General features: G+C 40.9%; 1 protein-coding gene across 2 annotated transcripts; it reads right to left on the reverse strand.

Moving 5' to 3' along the window:
• Positions 1-1,535: 1,535 nt before the first annotated feature.
• Positions 1,536-18,748, reverse strand: LOC120547198 (beta-taxilin-like). Of its 2 annotated transcripts, none has more exons than XM_039782677.1 (11): positions 18,619-18,748; positions 14,051-14,262; positions 13,155-13,227; positions 12,383-12,468; positions 12,097-12,267; positions 11,215-11,409; positions 9,317-9,436; positions 8,215-8,289; positions 4,305-4,397; positions 4,018-4,113; positions 1,536-2,954 (listed from the first exon to the last, which is right to left on the reverse strand). In XM_039782677.1, the coding sequence occupies exons 2-11, from the start codon at positions 14,249-14,251 to the stop codon at positions 1,983-1,985; spliced, it is 2,082 nt and encodes a 693-aa protein (XP_039638611.1). In that variant the 5' UTR covers positions 14,252-14,262; positions 18,619-18,748; the 3' UTR covers positions 1,536-1,982. The 2 variants fall into 2 exon arrangements, with proteins under 2 accessions (XP_039638611.1, XP_039638610.1); XM_039782676.1 differs by lacking the exon at positions 8,215-8,289 and adding an exon at positions 8,337-8,411.
• Between the last annotated feature and the right edge of the window lie 1,655 nt (positions 18,749-20,403).

A 20,403-nucleotide genomic window follows, 5' to 3' on the forward strand; every position in this document is an offset into this window, starting at 1 on the left:
ATTAAGGGCTTTCAACCTTGAAGGTACAAACTCCAGACAACAGGAAGTAAGTGCAAGTACATAAGCTTCAAGTAAGCCAAACTACAAAGAGCCACATGAAAGTGTAACTGTATGTGTTCTCACAGCCCCGCGGTCAAGCTGCTGCTATGCCCAGTGCGTCTGTTATAGACGCTAAAAGGCTATTTTTGCGTCAGCATCTGACACAGAGCTACTGACCAATCATCAGTATTAGACGAGTTGGGAATGACAACAGGTTGTTTCGAAAGCTAGGTTAAAAGCCCAAGAATTTAATTATCTGTGTGGTTGGCTCCATATGTCATACCATATTCCACTCGTTCTGATAAATGGATTTTACTGCAGGTCCCTTATACTTGGACTGAGCTTGGCAAGACCCCTGTTACGTTTGCTGTTTAAGGCCTTGATTAGTGACTTCTGTGTATGTTCTTGTGTCTGTTTTATTTGATTGTTTTAAAGACTTGAAATTGATGTTGTGCACCCTACCCCACTGAGCTTAAAATAAAGGTTTGAAAATTAAATGAAAAATTATCTTTGAACGTCTACATTTTGACTGATTTTAATGTAAATTGTCAACAAAGGTCAAAATTTCATAGAAATTTAAATGTCTTTATAAATCTACAAAAATAACTCACCACCAAATTAAACTAACAATATTGATGCTGTAGTTGTGTTTAGCAGTTACATAATGTATACTTAGTTGACAGAATGAATTTGACAGTGAAACTAATGACACTTTGTTTAGGTTATTGTTTCAGCTTCCTGTAGCTCAATGATAAAGAAGAAAACTGGCTCCATAGCACAATAAAGTATGAGAGCATTATATGTGTGTCCAAAACCTTGAAAACATCCAAACATATACCTTCAAAATCCTCTGTCATATAATACAGATGTGATATGAAGAACACTGTCTCCATCTAGTGGCTGTTAGGTCGTCCTGCAAAACCCTTCACCTGTGGAGGGAAACAGCACCATCTGGTGGAGGGTTAGTTGTGCTGCATCTTAAGAAATATATTTCCAAGCTTTTGATAGTACAGAAAGTTGTTGTTGCACTTACTTTTCAAATGGAGTCTTACATTTTTTTTTTATTAAACCTGTGTCCTTTTAATTATGGACTTAACCTGGTGCCCACACTGTGATCTGTGTGTTTCTGTGTGTGTTCTTGTACACATATCTTTGTGGGGACCAACTTGTGTTTTAGACCTTACAAGTTTTTTTGGAGCATTTCAGCCTTTACTAGACAGGAAAGCTGAGACATGAAAGGGGGAAAGAGAGGGGGAAGACACAGAGGAAAACCGTCACAGGTCGGACTTGAACCCCGGACCCTCCGCGTCGAGGACCAAACCTCTGCACATGTGCGCCCGCTCCACCCACCGTGCCAACCGGCCACAAGAGGACATTCTTAAAAAGTGAGGCAATTTTGTCCAATCCTCACAAGGACTGCATCCTTTTTCTTTCTTGTATTTCATTGTTAGGGACAACTAGTTAAACAAAACAAAATAAATACCAGACAAACAATGTAACATTGACAAAAATCACTTTATTTGAGTCTGTGAATGTCATTTTTTAGTTTAAAAGAGACACTGCAATTTTACTGGCATAGATACCAACCAATGGCTTTGTTTTGGCATTCTGCTTTACAAAAGGAAAACACTTTCACTCTGTATGGCCCTTTTGATAACACTAAATACTTTAGACTTTGTTATTAATTCAGTTAGGCCTTTCGTTCCATTGCCCAGGTCAAACTAAACGTTTATTTAGACATTCAAACTGTAAAATACAGTCAGTTTATTTGTCTGTCCTCATCTGGTTACACTGAATCTTGGGAAAAATGACAGTGACAACACTTTCTGGATGCACCAGTTGGGACAAACAAAAGAAAGGTGCAGAGGCACAGTTGGATTTCATCTACGCACACACACACCTACCCAAATAACCCCACACACACCTTCTGCACATCCTCAACTTTAGCTAGCATTCTTTCCGTTCTTCTTCTTCTTTTTCTTTGGTGTTTGCTTTTTGGAGGACTCAGCATTGGAGGAGGCAGTTGCTTTAGGTGTGTCATTGGAGGGTGGAGCTGAGTCTGACTTGGTTGGTGCTTCCTTTGGTACTTTCACTGGTTCAGCCTGGACCTTCTCGTCTTCCACTGGGACCACTGGGTTGACCTCATCGGCCTTGACCAAGATCTCAGCCTCTGCTGGTTCTGGTTTTGGGTTTGTTGGTGGATCAATCTTGACCTTCTCAGGCTCAGATGTCGGTACCGGTTCAGCAGGTTGCTGCTGGATCGCCTTATCTGGTTTCACCTCTTTCTCCTCGACCTGGGTTTGAACTTTTACAGCTTCTGGTTTTGTCTCTGTTGGTATCACATCAGCTGTGTTCTCCACAGGTGTCGACATGGCTGGCTTTGAAACCTCCTCAACTTTATCCGGCTGTGGGAGAACTGATTCTGCTGCCTCTGCTTTGACATCGGCCACCTGCTGAGGGACTGAAACCGCCTCCTCTTTAACCTGAGCTTTGGTCTTGAACTGGGCAAACGCAGAAGACATCAAATCTTCTTCAGTGTCTTCATCATCATTGTCCTCTTCGTCATTGTCGGACGGTTTGGCCAAAAGGGCAGCTGCAATCTCCTGCAGCTTGGCCTGCTCCTCCTTTAGACGGGACATGCCCTCTGTTAGGACTGGGTCCTCCTTCTGTAGCTCCTGAAGCTCTTGGAGCTCCACAGGGGTCAGAATGGCAGATTTGTCAGGATCCTCTGGGGTGGGGATTTCATCAACTTTAGAACTGCCGAAGACCTTTGATGGGATGTTGGAGTTAGTCTGGCGGATTTCCTTGATCTTTTCATAGAGGATTGCCCTCTCGCTCTGTAGGGCATTACACAACCTCTCCAGCTTCTGAATCTTCAGGACGAACACGTCGTACTCCTTCATCTTCATGGTTCTCTGGAACAGATGGAGTGATAAAGAAAATGAGATGCAAAGAAAATGATATATATAAAAAAGGTTAATAGCTCAGCTGCAAATTATCTGCAAGTTATCAGATTATGATCATTTCGTTTGATGCCTGGCTGGGTTCATTCAAGGAGACTGTCCTCCCCAAAAAATGCTCCCATAAGTAATTTGTTCAAGTAGCAGTTACAATGCATATTTACATTTACAGTGGCGGCGCCCACTAGTGGTCTCCCGTAATTGTAGGTGATGTAGGTGATGAAGTAAAAGAGTGCCAAGTTCCTCATAAGGAGGTAAGTTGGGTCAAACAAACACAGCACTTTAACCCAGGGGTTCATTTCCCGTTTGAAAAGCAAAGTAAACGGCGATGTTTCTTTGAAAATGTTTCGAAACAGAACTATGTGACGTTTTGTGTCAACTGCATAACCGTGAGTTAATCAACGTAACAGATGATTTTTAACACAAGCACAATCTTTTTCTAAATTTGACCAAGTCATTTTGGTGCCTAAACCAAACTAAAGTGCCACCATTTCCCAACGTTATCTGGCTGTTTGAAACAGAGACTGTTACATTCTCTGATTTAGATATGAGTAGTTCAGTCTGTAGGGAGTTGGGTTGGGAACCAGAGAGTTGCTGGTTCAATTCCCCATACGGACCAAAGTATGGTTGTGGACTGATAGCTGGAGAGGTTCAACCAGTTCACCCCCTGGGCACTGCCAAGGTGCTCTTGAGCAAGGCACCAAACCCCCAACTGCTCAGGGTGCCTTTCCGTTGGCAGCTCCCTCACTCTGACATCTCTCCATTTGTGTGTGTGTGTGTGTGTGTGTGTGTGTAATTCAGGCATGTGTGTAATAACAACAGAGTGAAAACATTGTAATTTCCCCTTGCGGGATTAATAAAGCATACTTTACATTATTATAAAACATTCCTGTGGGTCGTATTAGAGGGTAGGAATAAACAGCCTATGTCATTGTATGGTTTGAAGGACTTGTTGCTATCAAGACTCAACAAACCCCCCCAAAGGGTCAACATTGGGAACATCATCTGCATACTGTACCTCCTCCATCATGTCAGTCAGAGCCTTGTTGCAGTTCTCAAACCTTGTCTTCCACAGATTTGACTCTTTGTCCATTTTCTTCATCTTTTCTGACATCTAAAAAGGGGAACAGATTACAACCGAAGAGCTGCAGTGACATCTAAAAACAAAATCTGACTAATGTGAGCTTTAGGTAATATATACATGGACACACTACTTCTTGGTGGATTCCTCAAAATATACAGTAATGACTTAGATCCAACAGCCTCATTACCACCAACTAGGTTAACACGGTATTCACCACCTACTTTATCCATCTCTTTCTTGAAGCGGACATAGATTTCGTTGCTTTTTGCCAGCGTCGCCTGAAACTCATCAAACTTCTCACCGTAGAGTTTCAGCTGTGGACAGAAGGAAAGAGAAAAGAGTCAGACTTGAAGCACAGACAGAAATTAACATAGTATTAAAATCAGGTTGGTTTCTGGCTAAACATCAACCCCTCACATGGATTTCAGTTTGCGGCTTCAGGTTCAACATTCTTTTTTTCTCAAGTTCAGACAGCACAGTAAAGGCACATAAATGTATGTTTAAAGAACCTAATTTCTGCTCTAAACCCTTGGAAAGGTGGATAATGACTACGCCTCTAAGTGATGAATTACAAATTGCATGAATCGTTAATTATGAGCCGTACAAGCTGCTGAAGGCCGTTAATCATTCACACTTGCATGTTTTCGCTTCCGGCATTAAACCTAAGGGACCTAATATTCTCTTCAAACTCAGCAGTTGTTACAAAAATGAACTTTGAAAATATTTACAGAACTGCTTGATGATTTGTAAAGCAACATTCAGTCCTGAGACAGAATTCATCCTGCTGACATGTTGGTGAAACCTGCCTGCAGCTCAAACCTTTATCTACTTTATCTACTCATTCAGAAACACTTTCGACCAGTTTACATTCTTTATGTAGCTGGGAAGGTACTTGAACACCTCTAAGACTCTTTGGTCTTACATCAATGGGGACATCAATGGTTTACATCAATGGGGACACTGCAGAGAGAGTTAAGGACTTCAAATTCTTGGGGACACACATCTCACAGGACATCACCTGGGCAACCAACACCACAGCCCTTGTGAAGAAAGCACAGCAGCAGCTGTACTTTCTCAGGTCACTCAACAAAATCAACTCCCCCAGAAGCTGCTTTTATCCTTTTTACAACTGTTCTGTCCAAAGTATCATCTCCCACGACATTCTGGTGTGGTTTAGCAGCTGCACCACTGCTGACAAAAAGGCCCTGGACAGAGTCAGGAAATCAGCACAAAACATAATTCACACAAAGCTCCCCTCACTCCACACCAGATGCCTGCAGCGGGCAAAAAACATAATTAAAGACTGTCCACACCCAGGTCACAACCTCTTCACTTTGCTGCCATCTGGAAGGCGTTACAGATCTTTCCAGGGTCTCACTTCCAGACTTTTGAATAGTTTTAATCCAAGTACCATAAAACACCTGAACTCATGACCCATATGGACTGCACTGCACTTTACTTCTTTTAGCTACTTATCAATTCTTATAATTTATTTACTTATTTATTTATTACTGTGTTCATATTGCTTAGGTCTCTCATGTTTTACTATGTTGTCTTGTCATACTATGTGTCACTACCAGGGAAAGTGCAATTGAATTTAGTTTTTTGTGCAATGACAATGAAGGCATTCTAATTCTAAAATAAAACTTTATAAGCCTGCACAAGCAACTTGCAAGTCAAGATTGAAGTCAATCAGATTTTTGAATGCTAAAATTATTAACGGTTGAAAACATAAAGCTGAAATATTTTTTTCTTTCAAATATCAAGTCAAACTTTTTAAGGTAACTCATCAGTCAAGTCCCAGTCAAATCTTAACTCCTTGTTTTTGTGACTTAGGTCTAATTTGAGTCCACAATCCCCAGGTCTAGAGCTAACATAATCCCTCTTAGATTAACACTGTCCATTGTCTGTAAATCAAGAATATTTGTCTTAAAATAAAACATGAATTTGAGAATTCAATGCTTAGTTTATGTCCTTTTTTTTTTGAAAAAAGAGATAAAGAGTGTCTTTTCTTTGGTAGAAAGCACTTCCAATGAAAACTGTTCTCTGTGAAAGACACAATGCTGTTGGATCTTTCAGATAAAATTCACTCAAACACAATTCCATTCACCTCCATTTGTATTGAGGTGAATGCAAAAATCTCAAGACAGGTATTTCACAACCTGAATAAATATATAGATAATTCATTTTTAAGTTAACCTTTAAACTTTTAAATATGGGTGTTTAAGGAGGAAAATATCGTAACTGTCAAATAACTTATCGCTTAATTGTTAATTGGTATCAATCAATAACCATATCAGACCCTGCAGATAGTTCTCTAACAGTCTTTCTTACTGTGTGTAAAATGTTTATAAATTAAAATGCCGAAATGTGATATCAACTTTTACCAGACAATTGAATCTTTATACATTTCTGGGTTTATAAAGCATCATCTCATGTTGGAACATTTATGGAAAATAGTTTATCAGTTAAAGGTCCTATAACATGCTGCTTTTTGGATGCTTTTATATAGACCTTAGTGGTCCCCTAATACTGTCTTTGAAGTCTCGAAATTCAGCCTTGGTGCAGAATTACAGCCACTAGAGCCAGTCCAAAAATGAGCTTTCCTTAGGATGTGCTATTTCTGTGTCTGTAGCTTTAAATGCTAATGAGGAGGAGAGAGGGGGGCAATGTGGAGGGTGGGAGTGTGGCCTTGACCAACTGCCATGCTTTGCTTGTTTGCAAGTCATGATGTCTCTCTCCTTCTCAAGGGTGAGCCAAATTCTCTGGGCCGACAAAGCAGAGAAAGGGGAGGTAACCTTGCTCCTTATGACATCATAAAGGGAAGATTCCAGATTGGCCCATCCGAGCTTTCATTTTCTCAAAGGCAGAGCAGGATACCCAGGGCTCGGTTTACACCTATCACCATTTCTAGCCACTGGGGGACCATAGGCAGGCTGGGGGAACTCATATTAATGTTAAAAAAACTCTTAAAGTGAAATTGTCATGCCATGGGATCTAATTCATATTCTAAATACAAAATAAAAATCTGTAAAAAAATCCCAATAATAAGAAACGTTTCCAAACATTTTGTAAAAGATCAGAGGGGATGGGCCTGTGTTGTATTACCAAACAACAAGTTTGAATCTTTATACATTTCTGGGTTTTTTAAAAGGTCATCCCAGTGTTTTCTTTAATGTATATATTTTGATTAAACTTTGTTTAGAACTTCATGTCAAACTTACAGAAAATAAAGTTGATCAGATAGTTGAATTCTTTAAAAAAAGCCAAAATAAATCCCAATAAGAAACCTTTCTAAACATGTTGTAAAAGATCAGAGGGGATGGGCCTGTGTTGTATGGCCAAACTACATGTTTTACAATTAAATATGTATGCATTTCTGGGTTTTATAAGGGTCATCCCAATGTTTATTATTAGATGTATATCTTTAGATCAGTGGTTTCCATATACCCTCTTAAAAATGTGCAATAATACGCAACAACAATTTTGTGACAGAACTTTCACTTCAGATATTTGTATTCACAATTATTTGTCTTTGTTGCTTTGGCGTCAACTTTTGTGATCCATGCTTAGATTCCTGATGTGAAAGCCCCCTTACTCTTTATATTCCATTATATTTTTTATATATTTTGAATGTCATCTGTGTTTTCCTTCTCATATGATAAATAAAGATATTCCCACCATAAATTGGTGCACAAAGTGTATCAGAATGCAGGAAATGAAGTCTTTGACGCTCAAAATAACCATGGAGGAGGACACACAGACCCCACACTTTGATATGCCCCCCCCAAAAGGCCTATTCTTAGCCAGGAAAATATTTGTATATATAGCCTTTAAATATATGTGGTACAGTATACCCATTACAATACATTAGACTACACCACTGCTTTAGATTGAACTTGAAACTGTACTTAGAACGTCATGTAAAAATAAATCCTAATAATTAGAAAACATTCCCAACATTCATTCTGTGTTGTATTTTATGACCTCAGTATTCTAAAGTTCTGGCTACAGTGCTGTCTTTCTGTACCCTTGGTAACATTCATCTTATCCCTACGTCTTCCCCCAAGTGTGTGCTACCGGCTGCCTGTCCTCGTTGTCAGCATGTTAGTCTGGTCAGTGAATATTCACCTGTGCCTGCATCATTGTCCCCTGTTCTCTGAGTGTCTGAGTCTGCAGTTTCCACTCAGCAGCCTGAACCAGTAACTGGTTAGAAGAGGAGAGACGGAGACACATTACAGACATTTCTTTACCTTCTTCTTCATGGACAGCTCCTGCTCCTTCATAGCGAAGCATTTCTTTGTTTTGTCAATAGCCTCCCTAAGCAACTAACAGAGACAATACACAGTCAATCTGGGAATATATTTAACGTGTACAAAATAATAATAATAATGTGTACTTAATAATAACCATCATTAATAAATGGTAAGTTAATAGTTATTTTAAAGTGTTTCCAAAATAATTATGAATGTTAATAAACTTAAAAATCATGCCTCTAATTCTTAAAGAGTCACAATTACTAACTACGTTTACAGTAAAGCACATTCATGAAATACTATAAAGATGGATATCAAATGACTTTAAGTGACAGTAGCAAAACATACAAAAAAATTATTGACAGAATTGTAGAATAACGTGCTTAATTAAGCAACTGTTTTTCTGCTTGGGCTGGAGATGTGTTAACATTAAAATCTGCAGAAAAACTGCAGAAAATTCTGCAAAAGTTTGTGTCTACAGATTCTGTATTGCCTCGTTAATAACAAATAACCCTAATGATAATAATCTATGTGAATGATTTTAAATAACTGCTACATTAAAGCATTAATGGCACACACGGTGTGCCTGTGTAACAACCGTTTATGTAAAGTTTATGTAAAAGTGACCCATGAAAAACTATAAAAGAGTCTTTAAAAATCATTAAAATACTCAAGTAACAAGTGGATGATAATGGTGTGCATTTTTAATGCACACCATTATCATCCAATTTTAATGTATTGGAAAGTGCCTCACACTGTAAATATTTTATGACAGTTTTGATGAAAATGTCTTAAAAGGCTGAGGATATAATCTGAAATTTAACAACAAACAACATAATAGTCCATCCCTTTCATAAAATCTTTCATATGCTTTTTGAAAATAAAACTTTGTACTTATTTATTATTATTATTATGACCCAGTGCAATTTTAATTATCAATAGACAGACAACTATGGGATACGATAACATCCACTTACATATTCCTTCTCCCTCTTGTGTTTTTCCTCGGCTTCGGTCAGCAGAGCATTGGCCTGTTTCAGTTTAGCTTCAGTCAGTTTTTGCTGCAGCTCGCGATGCTTGTTGATCTTCTCCAAACTCTGCAGGAAGAAGGAAAATACTTTAAGTGAGAGAATCTGGATACGAAACACTTCCTTTATCAACAATTTTCTCAACTAATTGATTAATTGTTTAGCCTAGAAATCTAGATGCACTCTAGCGGCAGCAAATGTAATTTGCAGCCAGGGCCGTCTAGCAACTCTCCGTTGGCTTGCAAGCTGGAAGAACCAAACTCTAGTCAGGTTAAATACATCATGTATAGAGTCAGTGGCCGGGGCTTAACATAATGGCGGCAGAGTTGCGACCGTTCCGCGTGAATTCCCTGCTACTTGAAAACAAAGAAGATGGCCGCTGCTGCTGGCGAACAGCGGTCTTTGGAATCGGCTTTGGCCACAACTCTGGGAGACTTGGAGTTCAGCTTTTCTTTGAGAAAAGAACAAAGAACGGCACTGAAGTCATTCTTAAAAAAGGAAGATGTGTTTGGAGTTTTGCCGACCGGATAAGGCAAAAGTTTAACCTATCAATTAGCGTTGCTCTGGTTGATTGTAGCGCTATCCTATTGCGTGCAGAGGGAATTTGAAAGACAACCATTTATCCCGCCCCTCGGATTGAGCCTTGCCAATGGTGAGTTCCCAGACCTCAACATCTTGATGTGGGTCTGGGTTGTCAGGCTATTCATTGTTTAAAATAATCACAGCCTTGTACAACTTTACAACCAGACACAAGCGAACTAGGGCATTCAGAGGGTGTGTGCCTTTCTTAGGAATGTGGAAAAAAACGGGGTTTCCAGAACAGAAGTGCTAGCCATTCAATCGCTGAAAAATGCAGTTCTTCCAGATATCTCCAAATGTCAAACGTCTTTAATAACAAATCACAACATGGCTCTTTCTATGGTGTTGTACAAGTGTTATTTTGGAGGGATTTTCTTTTACCATTTTTATCAATTTGAGTGGTAAAAAAGGGTTAAATTACGTTAAGTTACACCAAATCTGTTCAAGAAAGGATATCAACCCCAAATGTGCTGCAGCAACTTATGTGTGAACATGGGAATGGGCATCATAAAATTCCATCATAATGTTCTCAGACCTTATATACTTTCACAATTTATTTGAATGAATTTCTGACTTATGACTAGAAATTGAGCGTCCAGCGTCAGTTTTGGCAGGCCAAGTAGTCAAGACGCTGCTAACCGCTGTTGGCCAACAACACGATTGTATCAGCTGAGCTGCATCAGCTGATCTGCGTCAGCGGATCAGCTGGTCAACTCCCCTCGCTGCTAAATGGCTACACTCAAACAGGGCGCCCTACTTAAAGCCACTTTAGTGTGCTCCTAACTGCTTGCTGCTCGCATCTATGCAACCCACCTCCATCTTGTCGTGTATAACGTGGTATACGCTTCTATGTCATCGTTGCCGCTCTGTTCATATGAGGGAATAGTTTAGTTCTCCCTGTCCTAAACTGTGTGAGAGTCCCCTAATGCTGCTGCTGTCCCCTGACCCACTGCTTTTTCATGGTGCTCATCAAAGGTCAGAGGACTCCTCTGAACTGAGCCATACTGCCAAATTTAATTCGTAATTTATTCAATAAAATTTCCTAAAGCATTTTTATTGTCTGTGTTGTTGTCGACTTTAATGGACCTGACAGAACTGACACCGAGTGTCAAATTAATCTCCATTACCCAGCTTTCAGATGGTGTTGAAAACGTCTATGTGGCATCTTCTGCTGACCTCTTATCTGCCCCTAAACATCCCCTCTAAAAAAGGGGGGGATGGCTTCTTACGATCTATAAAGAATGAATAGTTGACCTTTGACTCCTCACCTCCTCCCTCATCTCGCACTGGCTCATGAGATTCTCTAGTTTGTCGGTCAGGCTGCTATTTTCGTGGCACAGTTTGTCATTTCGGGAGCTGTGCTGCTCGATCTGCGCCTGGATTTCTGTCAGCGTCCTCTGGAAGTGGTTGGTCATCTCCGTCCTCTTCTCCTCATCCTCCCTGCTGCGCTGAAGGGTCTCCTCCTGGACGGGGGAGGGGGACAGAGATATAGGGAGGCTTTTGCTTTCATATTTCAGCAATTGTATTTTAAGACTGGTATTACATTTGTTTTTAGCTGAACATAATATTTAGGTTTTCTGGCCTAAGATAAATTAGCATATTCTGTACTGGACAACATCAATTTGAACATCTTAACATTTAAACCAGATACGACTTTTTAAGGAACCATCCTAAGTTCCCCAGCTCAAGCTGTGTATTAATATGACACATTTAGGAGACCTTCAAAGGGTTTTATATTCGCAGCAATCTCTTTCTCTAGGTCAAATGTTTAATGTATGTTTCCTCACAGTAAGTCAATGAAATCACCTCCAGCTTACAGCCTACTGATGGTATACATGTTGAAACGTACGCCCTCAAATTTATGGGCAAGACACTGATATCTTCACAGTGGCTAAACTGATTCAACCAATTACCTTAAACTGCATATGAATCATCCATCTTCCTTCGTTCATTTGCAATTTGTTGCCTGTAACGTTTTGGAGCAACAGAGGGCAGTGCAGGCATTTAAGCAGCATCAAAATGAGGCACCGAAATCATTGTTCTGGTAGATACCGGTGGGTTAGGAAGCACTGTGTTTTTGTACCCAACCTTGCGGCCATCAACAGCTTTCTTTAAGCATTGGAGTTACCAGCTGCTCCTACTGTACATACCCTCAACACGGTGTAGTGTCCCTGCAGCTCTTTGCACAGAGTCTCCAGTTTGCAGCGGGCGGTGATGCTACTGCGACTCTCCTCCTGCAGCTGCTGCCGCTCGTCCAGCAGGACGGACAGTCGCTGCTGCAACACGCACAGCTTCTTCTCATCACCCCGTCGCAGGGCTGCCTGCACACACAACAACAAAAGGAGGACTGAAGAGTTAGTGCACAGAGAAGAAAGAGGACTTTTAGAAAACTGTGTTGAAAAGTATCCACAGATGGAAATAAAAACCACTTCTCACCACTTCGGCATACTTCCTGACCACATCTTCCAGTTTCTGCTCTTGAGAAGAGAGCTTGTTCAGACTCTTCAAGATGCGACAGACCTCTGTGCAGAGACAAAGACAAACACAAGACATTATTTTTCTTAAGACAGTAAAGTAGCGTCTGATTTTATCCCAAACTGTGACCGTTTCACAAGGACGCGTTAAAGCCACCTCTAGGTGGTATGCATGTGCTACACTTGGTATCAATGGTATCAAACAGTCAATTGTTTTTCTAACGGTTTTGAAGAGCCCTGAAAAACGACACTTATCTGCCAACAGCATCAGTTTTACACTAGTCTCTCATTGCCAGACCTTTCTCCACAGCGCTGCGGAGGAAGGTCTGGCTAGTCCACACAGCATTTCGGGATGGGAGAAACAAATGCGCGTTTATTGGCATTTCTTTAAACCAATCACAATAAACTTGGGCGGTGCTAAGTGCCAGACGGAGCCATGGTGCCTCTGCAAAATAGCCTCGGGAAGGAACTAGTTTTGGTGGAACATGTGTACGTTCAAAAGTAGTTTTAGTCGTGCAACAGAAAACTCAGATTGGACAGATAAGTCTAGCTAGCTGTCTGGATTTACCCTGCAGAGATCTGAGGAGCAGTTAACCATAGTCCTCAGAAATCCACTGGAGGTTAGAACGCCAACACAGAGAAAGAGGAAGGTGGCATTTCCAGCGGCACCTGAACATTCCCAAAAGTGAAACGTCGTGGATATAGACTAGTCTTACACCATCGTGCTGCCTCACCTGTCTCAATGGCAACTGGGATGTCATCTTTTGGCTCCTTCTTCATCTTTTCCACCTCTGCCTCCATCAGACTCTGATACATTTCAAACAATACAGAAAACTTTAGTTTAAGCTGCACATCAACAGAAGCTTTAAGCGTTCATTATACTCGCCGTACCCGACCTGTCGCCCGACATTGTGATGTCATGGGAGCGCCGTAACTATTTATACTCGCACGTGGTGGTTGCAATACTAGTTGCAGTCTGATGTGGCGCAACTGAGGAAAGGCTACCGACTTTGCTATTTCTAGGGAATAGAAGAAGAAGAAAAAGGTAAACAATGGCAGAACTGGCAGCAGCATTGATGTCAATGTCAACAGTGGCTAAGATGGTATTGGACTCAATGGATGAGGAAGAACAGCTGCTTTTGAGTCTGCTTGCAAAGAAATGAAGAAAAAGATGAAATGTTGGTCCTTTGAATAACGGCAGACATAAATATGGTAAGTTCAATATCCTCGTGAAACAAATGAGGATGATAAACGAAGAGAAGAAGCACTTTGAATACTTCAGAATGTCTGCACAATGATTCGATGACCTACTTCGTCAGATCAAGCCTTTTATTCACCATTAGAGAACTCATCTTAACCCAGTAAGTTTAGAAGAGAGACTTGTAGTCACTCTAGTCCTGGCATCCGGTACCAGTCAGAATTCAGTTGCTATTGGTGCACTTGCTCGGAAGCTTGCCCTCGAAGTCGTCCATGCTTCCCGTTTTGCTTGAGTTGTGCACGACCTCCGGTCGCACACTTAAAATCCTGGCACACCAGCGAGATCTACGTAATTTGCGACAGGTTGGGAACGGCGACTTTAAAGAGGCCTTTAAAGTTGTTTTAATGTGTTTTCCGATGCTGCCTAGCTCACCTGTGTGTCCAGGAGGCCGGCTGCAGAGCCGTGGGTGCTGATGATGTCCTGGAGCCGTCTCTTGAACTCCTCCATGGGGTCCGAGTGTTCGGAGGAGCTGCAGGCTGTAATTGGAGCCGTCACCTCACCGTTGGCGTTTTTAGCGTTCACGTCAGGCTGTGCGGCCGCCAACACTTCAGCTGCTTTCACCGACGTCTCCATCCTCGGGGGTTCTGCAGTCGATCGACAGAGAGAGAATCAACTATTTTGATCAACTCATTGGTTTGAGTCATTTATGCAGAAAAAGTAAAAAAAGTCTCTGATTCCAGCTTCTTAAGAGAGTCCACAGAGGAGGAATTTATGGGCCCTATTTTAACGATCTAAGCGCATGGCGTGAAGCGCCTGGTGCATGTGCGTTTTTGGCGTGTCCAAATCCACTTTTGATAGTTTGACAGTGGAAAAAAGGGTCCGTGCGCCGGGCGCATGGTCCTAAAGGGTTGTACTTAGTGTCTTCATTAATCAGAGGTGTGTTTTGGGCGTAACATGCAATCAACCAATCAGAGATCATCTCCCATTCCCTTTAAAAGCCAGGCGCGTTTGGACCTTGGAGCATTACTATTATGATGGAGGACTTGCACCGTTATTGTTTTATTTTAATCTTCTGCATGTGTGTGTGTGTGCTGCTGTGCATCTCTGTGTGTGTAACAAGCATAGTGAGCGCGTGCTATGAACGAGGAGCATTTTACTAATTTGCTGTTAAAACAACAATGAAATGCTGCATTATTGAATTTAGACCAGGTTGTTGTTGGTCAATGGCGCGATCAATTCCCGCTGCCTCAAGATAGCAATACTCCCAGAATGCACCTGAACACACCTCCCTGTAAGACCAGCACGCCCATGGGCGCAAAGATGGGCACAGATGAATTTGCTATTTAAACGATGTGGGCGCTGGACGGGAAATTGACAACTGCGTCGGTCTTAAACTAGCAAAGACACTTGCGTCAGGCTTTGTGTTTGAAGAACTGAAAGTTTTACGTCTTTTATTAAAAATTATTTTTAGAAACTTTCACTTAAGTGTGGTCTATATAGGAGACACGTGAGTTTTATGGAAGCAACATGCTGCCAAAATGTCCTTTCCTTGCAATTTTAAAGAAGTTGTTGTTGTGTTTGACACTGCAACGATTATTTAAATTCAGTTCATTGATTTCTGTTTGTCGAGCTGCAAAGGTTAATCGATTAGTTGTCAACTAATCAATCAGTTTCATGATGAAAAGGTGAAATTTGTGTGACGTCAGTTTGTTAAATGTGAATATGTTCTAGTTTCTTCTCTCCTCTGGGACAGTAAACTGAATATTTTTGAGTTGTGGAGAAAACATTTCAAGACAAGACATTTGAGGACGTCATCTTGGGCTTTTTGGGAAACACTGATCCACATATTTCATTATTTTCTGACATTTTAGAGACGGAACAACTCATCCATTCATCCAGTTAATAATCCACAATGAATAGTCATTAGTTGCAGCCCTAATATGTCTATTGATTGAAACAGAGCTACAGATCCACACAGATACTTTCCAGCATTCAGTAACACACATCTTTATATAACCAGTAAACTAATTCTGTGTTATCTCATGTAACAAATATCTCTCCGCTAAATCCACATGTTGCTCTCTTAACTTAGACATGGGTATGATGTGACAGATCCCAGCGGTCCATCAGCATGTCTGTCAGGTTATTAATGGAACATGGATTTATATTTAAGATGATAATAAGCCTCTAAACTCTCCCGGTGCCTCTCGCCTCCCAACAGCTACTCTGATTGGATGCACACAGATGTATAAGTTCTCTGTCATGTTCAAATAAAGCTACTGTGTGTTTATTAAGCTTACGATCAAGGTTCAATCCTTCTATTTTACATGTACATGCTTCCTTTAGGCCACATCACACAAAACAATATCATAAAGTGTCATAGTTCTGCACACAAGCGACTACAGCAGTGTTTCCTCTATGTTGATTTTGTGGTGGAGGCCCGCCATGGCAAAATTTCTGCCACCACGGTATCAGAAATGGGGCAGACGCACAATGTAGTCGCGGTTGCCTTTTAAATGATCCTGCCGACATAATGCTCACGTTGCAATTTAACAACAAGTAGAACTATTCAGAGGTTACTGGGCCCGTCCAGTTTAACACCACATACTGTTGTGTTGATGTAGTTTGTCAAAACGTTCTCTTTCTTCCGAGTCAACTATTAAACGAACAGCTCCACCAAAAACATCACCGTGATGGGCCCGTTCTGATTGGACAACGGTCAACTTGTCAGTTCTGTCAGCTCATCGTCCTGATATCAAACATCTGGAAACATTAAAACGGGAAGTGAGTCTGTAATATTTCATTCTATACTTTGGGTTTTGGTTTCCCTGTGAAGAATTTCTTGTAAAATTCATTTTGTAGACCTGTTGTAGATGTTAAATTCCCCATAGTTCCTCAAAAAATACAGTTCAATCACAACTGAAAATATGCCTCATTGTGTGTGAATAGAGTGAATTTGTGTTGCAGCGAAATGTCAGATCCATTTCATACGTAAAACATTTGGCGGTTCCTTAGTTTCTCTCGGTAAGGAAACGATGTTGGATGTTCCTGAACTTTCTGCACCTAAATACTGTCTCTGAAAATCAAAAACCAAGTCGGACATCTTGGACTCAGCGTCAGCCACGACACGGTCTGGTAATCCAACGATTGCTTCAAGCATCCAGATGGGAGAAACGTTTTGGTTAGTTAAGTCACCATGATAACTGGCTAACAATATAGTCTTTAAGATGACCACTTTCTCTGGGTGAAATCAGTGTACGAATTACACTGTGAGCTTCGGGGGGTACAGCTATTTCCACTGGTGACATCACTCTCCATTTTATATAGGCTTACACACATGTGGGTGAAATTGCACCATGTATCCATCTCTTTCTCATGCATAGCCAGATCAAAGTATCAAACCACCTGTTAAAAGGCTCCAGAGTACAGAAAATGGCATTTGCTCTGTTAAAAATGTTCTCCACGTTAGGATTGTCACACCCACTTTTTCAACGCGTCCTACTCTTCCTACCATGTTGACAACAGCTTTTTATCATGCACTAGGCCATTTAATCTTGTTTTTAAGTGTGTGTGTGTGTGTGTGTGTGTGTGTGTGTGTCCAGTGTTTATCCTCACAGCTCTGTCACAACATGACGGCTGCCACCGTTATTGTATCTGCTAAATTAAAATTAGCCATTTAAGCCAACCAGCCCCCACTCTGTGTCACACACACACACACATACACACACACACACACACACACACACATACACGCGCACTCTCACACACACACACACACACACACACACACACACACACACACACTCCAGATCACACCTGTTGTAGTCTCTTCTATTCTTGGAGCGTCCAAATATGGTCACACTGCCAAACACACACACACACAATCTGTATACACACACATATTCCATAATGGAATATGTGAATTTGTGTGTTTATGTAACTCCACTCTGTTTTCCAGCTTCATGTTAACTACCCCTCTCAAAAACAACCCTGCTGTAATGACCCTCTAAAGCTAAATAGGCTCCTCCCGCTGAATAACTCGACCAATCACTGCCCCTCCCCCTGAATGTCAAACTGCAAACCACGTCGAAATCAACAACTCAAAGATATTCAGTTCACCATCACAGAAGAGCCAAGAAATTAGAAACATATTCACATTTAACAACACATTTTCAATTTTCTTTAATAAAAAATGACTCCGATACTCCGATAGTGATTAATAGATTATCAAAATAGTTGGCGATTAATTTAATAGTTGAAAACTAATCGAGTAATCTTTGCAGCTCCAAAATAATGCCTTGAATAGCAAAACAGACAACAATAATAGAAACTGTCACTGTATGTGGAATAAAAGCAAGTTTTTAAATCAGAATGACGCAACAAAAAGATTCCAAAAAGTCACAAAATCTTAAAGTGACAAAGTGAACAGAAGATCAAAAACCGCAATAGGTGACACACCAAATATCTAAAAAACTAAACCAGCTTAAAACCTTTTTTGACACCGTTTGGGTGTCATGTTCGGATCATATTGTCCTCTCAGCAAGATGTAGACTTTAAATACCCTGAATGTATAGGTATTAACATTCTTACTTTAACATTATAGTGTGACTGAAAGTTTTGAAACGCTATTTCGCTGTGACCCGACAGAGACGTGACGAGGCAACTTCTCGTGCCCCGGCAGCCATTACGGAGCCCTCCATGTGGTTGTCCCGTGTTAGTTGGCTGCATTACAGTAACATTATTCAGTAAACCAGATTAGTAGATCAGCATAAGTGTCACTTAACCACCCAGCAGCTTATTTGAATGCCTGTAGGTAGTAAAAAATTAATTTTTTTACTCCAAACAAATCTACTTGAAGAAGCAACAAAGTAGCAAACTGAGATTCCCCTGATGCTGAATTTCAGCGACAACAGCACACAAAGACACTTGGACACAACACAAAGACACTTGACTGAAGGTAAAGAGGTTTCTAAAGAGGTAGAGAAAGAAAAGAGCCTCACCAGGATCAGCGGAGTGAAGGAGCGGAGGTGAAGGAGAGACGCAGAGAGGCAGAGAAAGGACAGGAGAAGGAGGGTCCTGCTGACGGAAACAACGACAGCTGACCCCCCAAAAATAACCTGAGAGGCTCAACTCACACTCTGAGTGTGTGTGTGTGTGTGTGTGTGTGTGTGTGTGTGTGTGTGTGTGTGTGTGTGTGTGTGTGTGTGTGTGTGTGTGCGTATGTGTGCAGTGCCGGATGTGTTCATGTTGCAAATAGTATGTTTGTATCTTGAAAATAAATTAAAAAATTAAAATTGTTAATCACCAAAACCTGTAACGGAGAATAAGCATACAATTTCCATTTTTTAAAGAACATTAATTTATTTTCACATAAAAAGACTAAAAGCTAAAAGTGGATGGAACGTGCCAACCAATAGAGAGACATTTAATCCAATTAAATGATCAAACACTTAAAAATCACCAAATGCGTGTATGTGAGACGATATGCAAATTATCTGAAGTTTATTAACTGGCCTGAGGATTAAGAAGCAGCTTGTTTCAGCGAGGATGTAAATCAGCAGGTCAAACAAGGTTTCAACATGGGGGGGGCACATGTCATGCCCCAGAAAATTTAGAGCGTCAAACACTTCATTTCCTGCATTCTGTCAAATTTTTATGCAACTATTTGTGCCTTTTCTGTATCAAGTTATAGTGCAAATTTGGTTTATTATTATTAATGATTCTCCTGTATTGTTCAAAGCTTTCTGCATGCATTCAAATCATAGCACGTGTTTTCTTTAGGAATCACAAAAACCATGAACTTTAAAGTTTAAATCTATATAAAATAAATGACGTTCAAAATCACAAATCACATATTTTTAATGCTCCTGTTGTGTTCAAGTACTTGTTTTCGTGTTTGTTTGTGTGTGTGTGTGTGTGTGTGTGTGTGTGTGTGTGCGTGCATTTGTGTGTGTGTGTGTGTGTTTGCGTGCATTTGTGTGTGTGTGTGTGTGTGTTTGTGTGTGTGCGTGCGTGTGTTTGTGTGTACGTGCGTGTGTTTGTGCGTGCGTGTGTCTGTGTGTACGTGCATGTGTTTGTGTGCGTGCCTGTGTTTGTGTGTACGTGCGTGTGTTTGTGCGTGTGGGTTTGTGCGTAATGCGGCGCGTGTGTGTGTGTTTGTGTGCGCGTTTGTGTGTGTGTGTTTGTGTGCGTTCGTGCGTGTGTGTGTTTGTGTGTGTATCGCGTGCGTGTGTGTGTGTGTGTGTGTGTTTGTGTGTGCGTGCGTGCATGCATGTGCGTGTGTGTCTGTGTGTGTGTTTGTGTGTGCGTGTGTGCATGCATGTGTGTGTGTCTGTGTTTGCGTGTGTGTGTTTGTGTGTGCGTGTGTTTGTGTGTGTGTGCGTGCGTGCATGCATGTATGTGTGTGTCTGTGTTTGTGTGTGTGTGTTTGTGTGTGCGTGTGTGAGAAAGGTGAGATATAACGAGGTGGGTGTGAATGAGAGCCAAAAGGAAAGTATTTCTCTCTCTCTCTTTCTTTCTTTCTTTTTTCTCTATCTATCTCTCTCTCTCTCTCTCTCTCTCTCTCTCTCTCTCTAATGATTAAAAAGAGGAAGAACAAACCAGAACTGTGATTCCCTCTCTTGTGGATACCTTGTAGAAACTCCTGCTTTCTCCGAACATGTTTTGAGCCCCCTAAATGGTTATTTTTTACCTCTATTGGAGAGTGGCTTATCTTTCGTATTTTTTGAGGCGGACAAATCTACGTCTTCTAAATATTTGGGTGGACATACATCCCCTGAATACCC

The sequence above is a fragment of the Perca fluviatilis genome, chromosome 18, assembly GCF_010015445.1.
Source record: "Perca fluviatilis chromosome 18, GENO_Pfluv_1.0, whole genome shotgun sequence".
NCBI lineage: Eukaryota > Metazoa > Chordata > Actinopteri > Perciformes > Percidae > Perca > Perca fluviatilis.

Excerpts from the sequence above, each read along its gene's own strand:
- LOC120547198 (XM_039782677.1), bottom strand. The coding sequence starts at position 14,251 with ATGGAGACGTCGGTGAAAGCAGCTGAAGTGTTGGCGGCCGCACAGCCT. Across the intron at positions 4,114-4,304 it reads TCAAGAAAGAGATGGATAAA|ATGTCAGAAAAGATGAAGAA; the intron begins GTAGGTGGTGAA and ends TCCCCTTTTTAG. Across the intron at positions 2,955-4,017 it reads TGACTGACATGATGGAGGAG|AGAACCATGAAGATGAAGGA; the intron begins GTACAGTATGCA and ends CATCTGTTCCAG.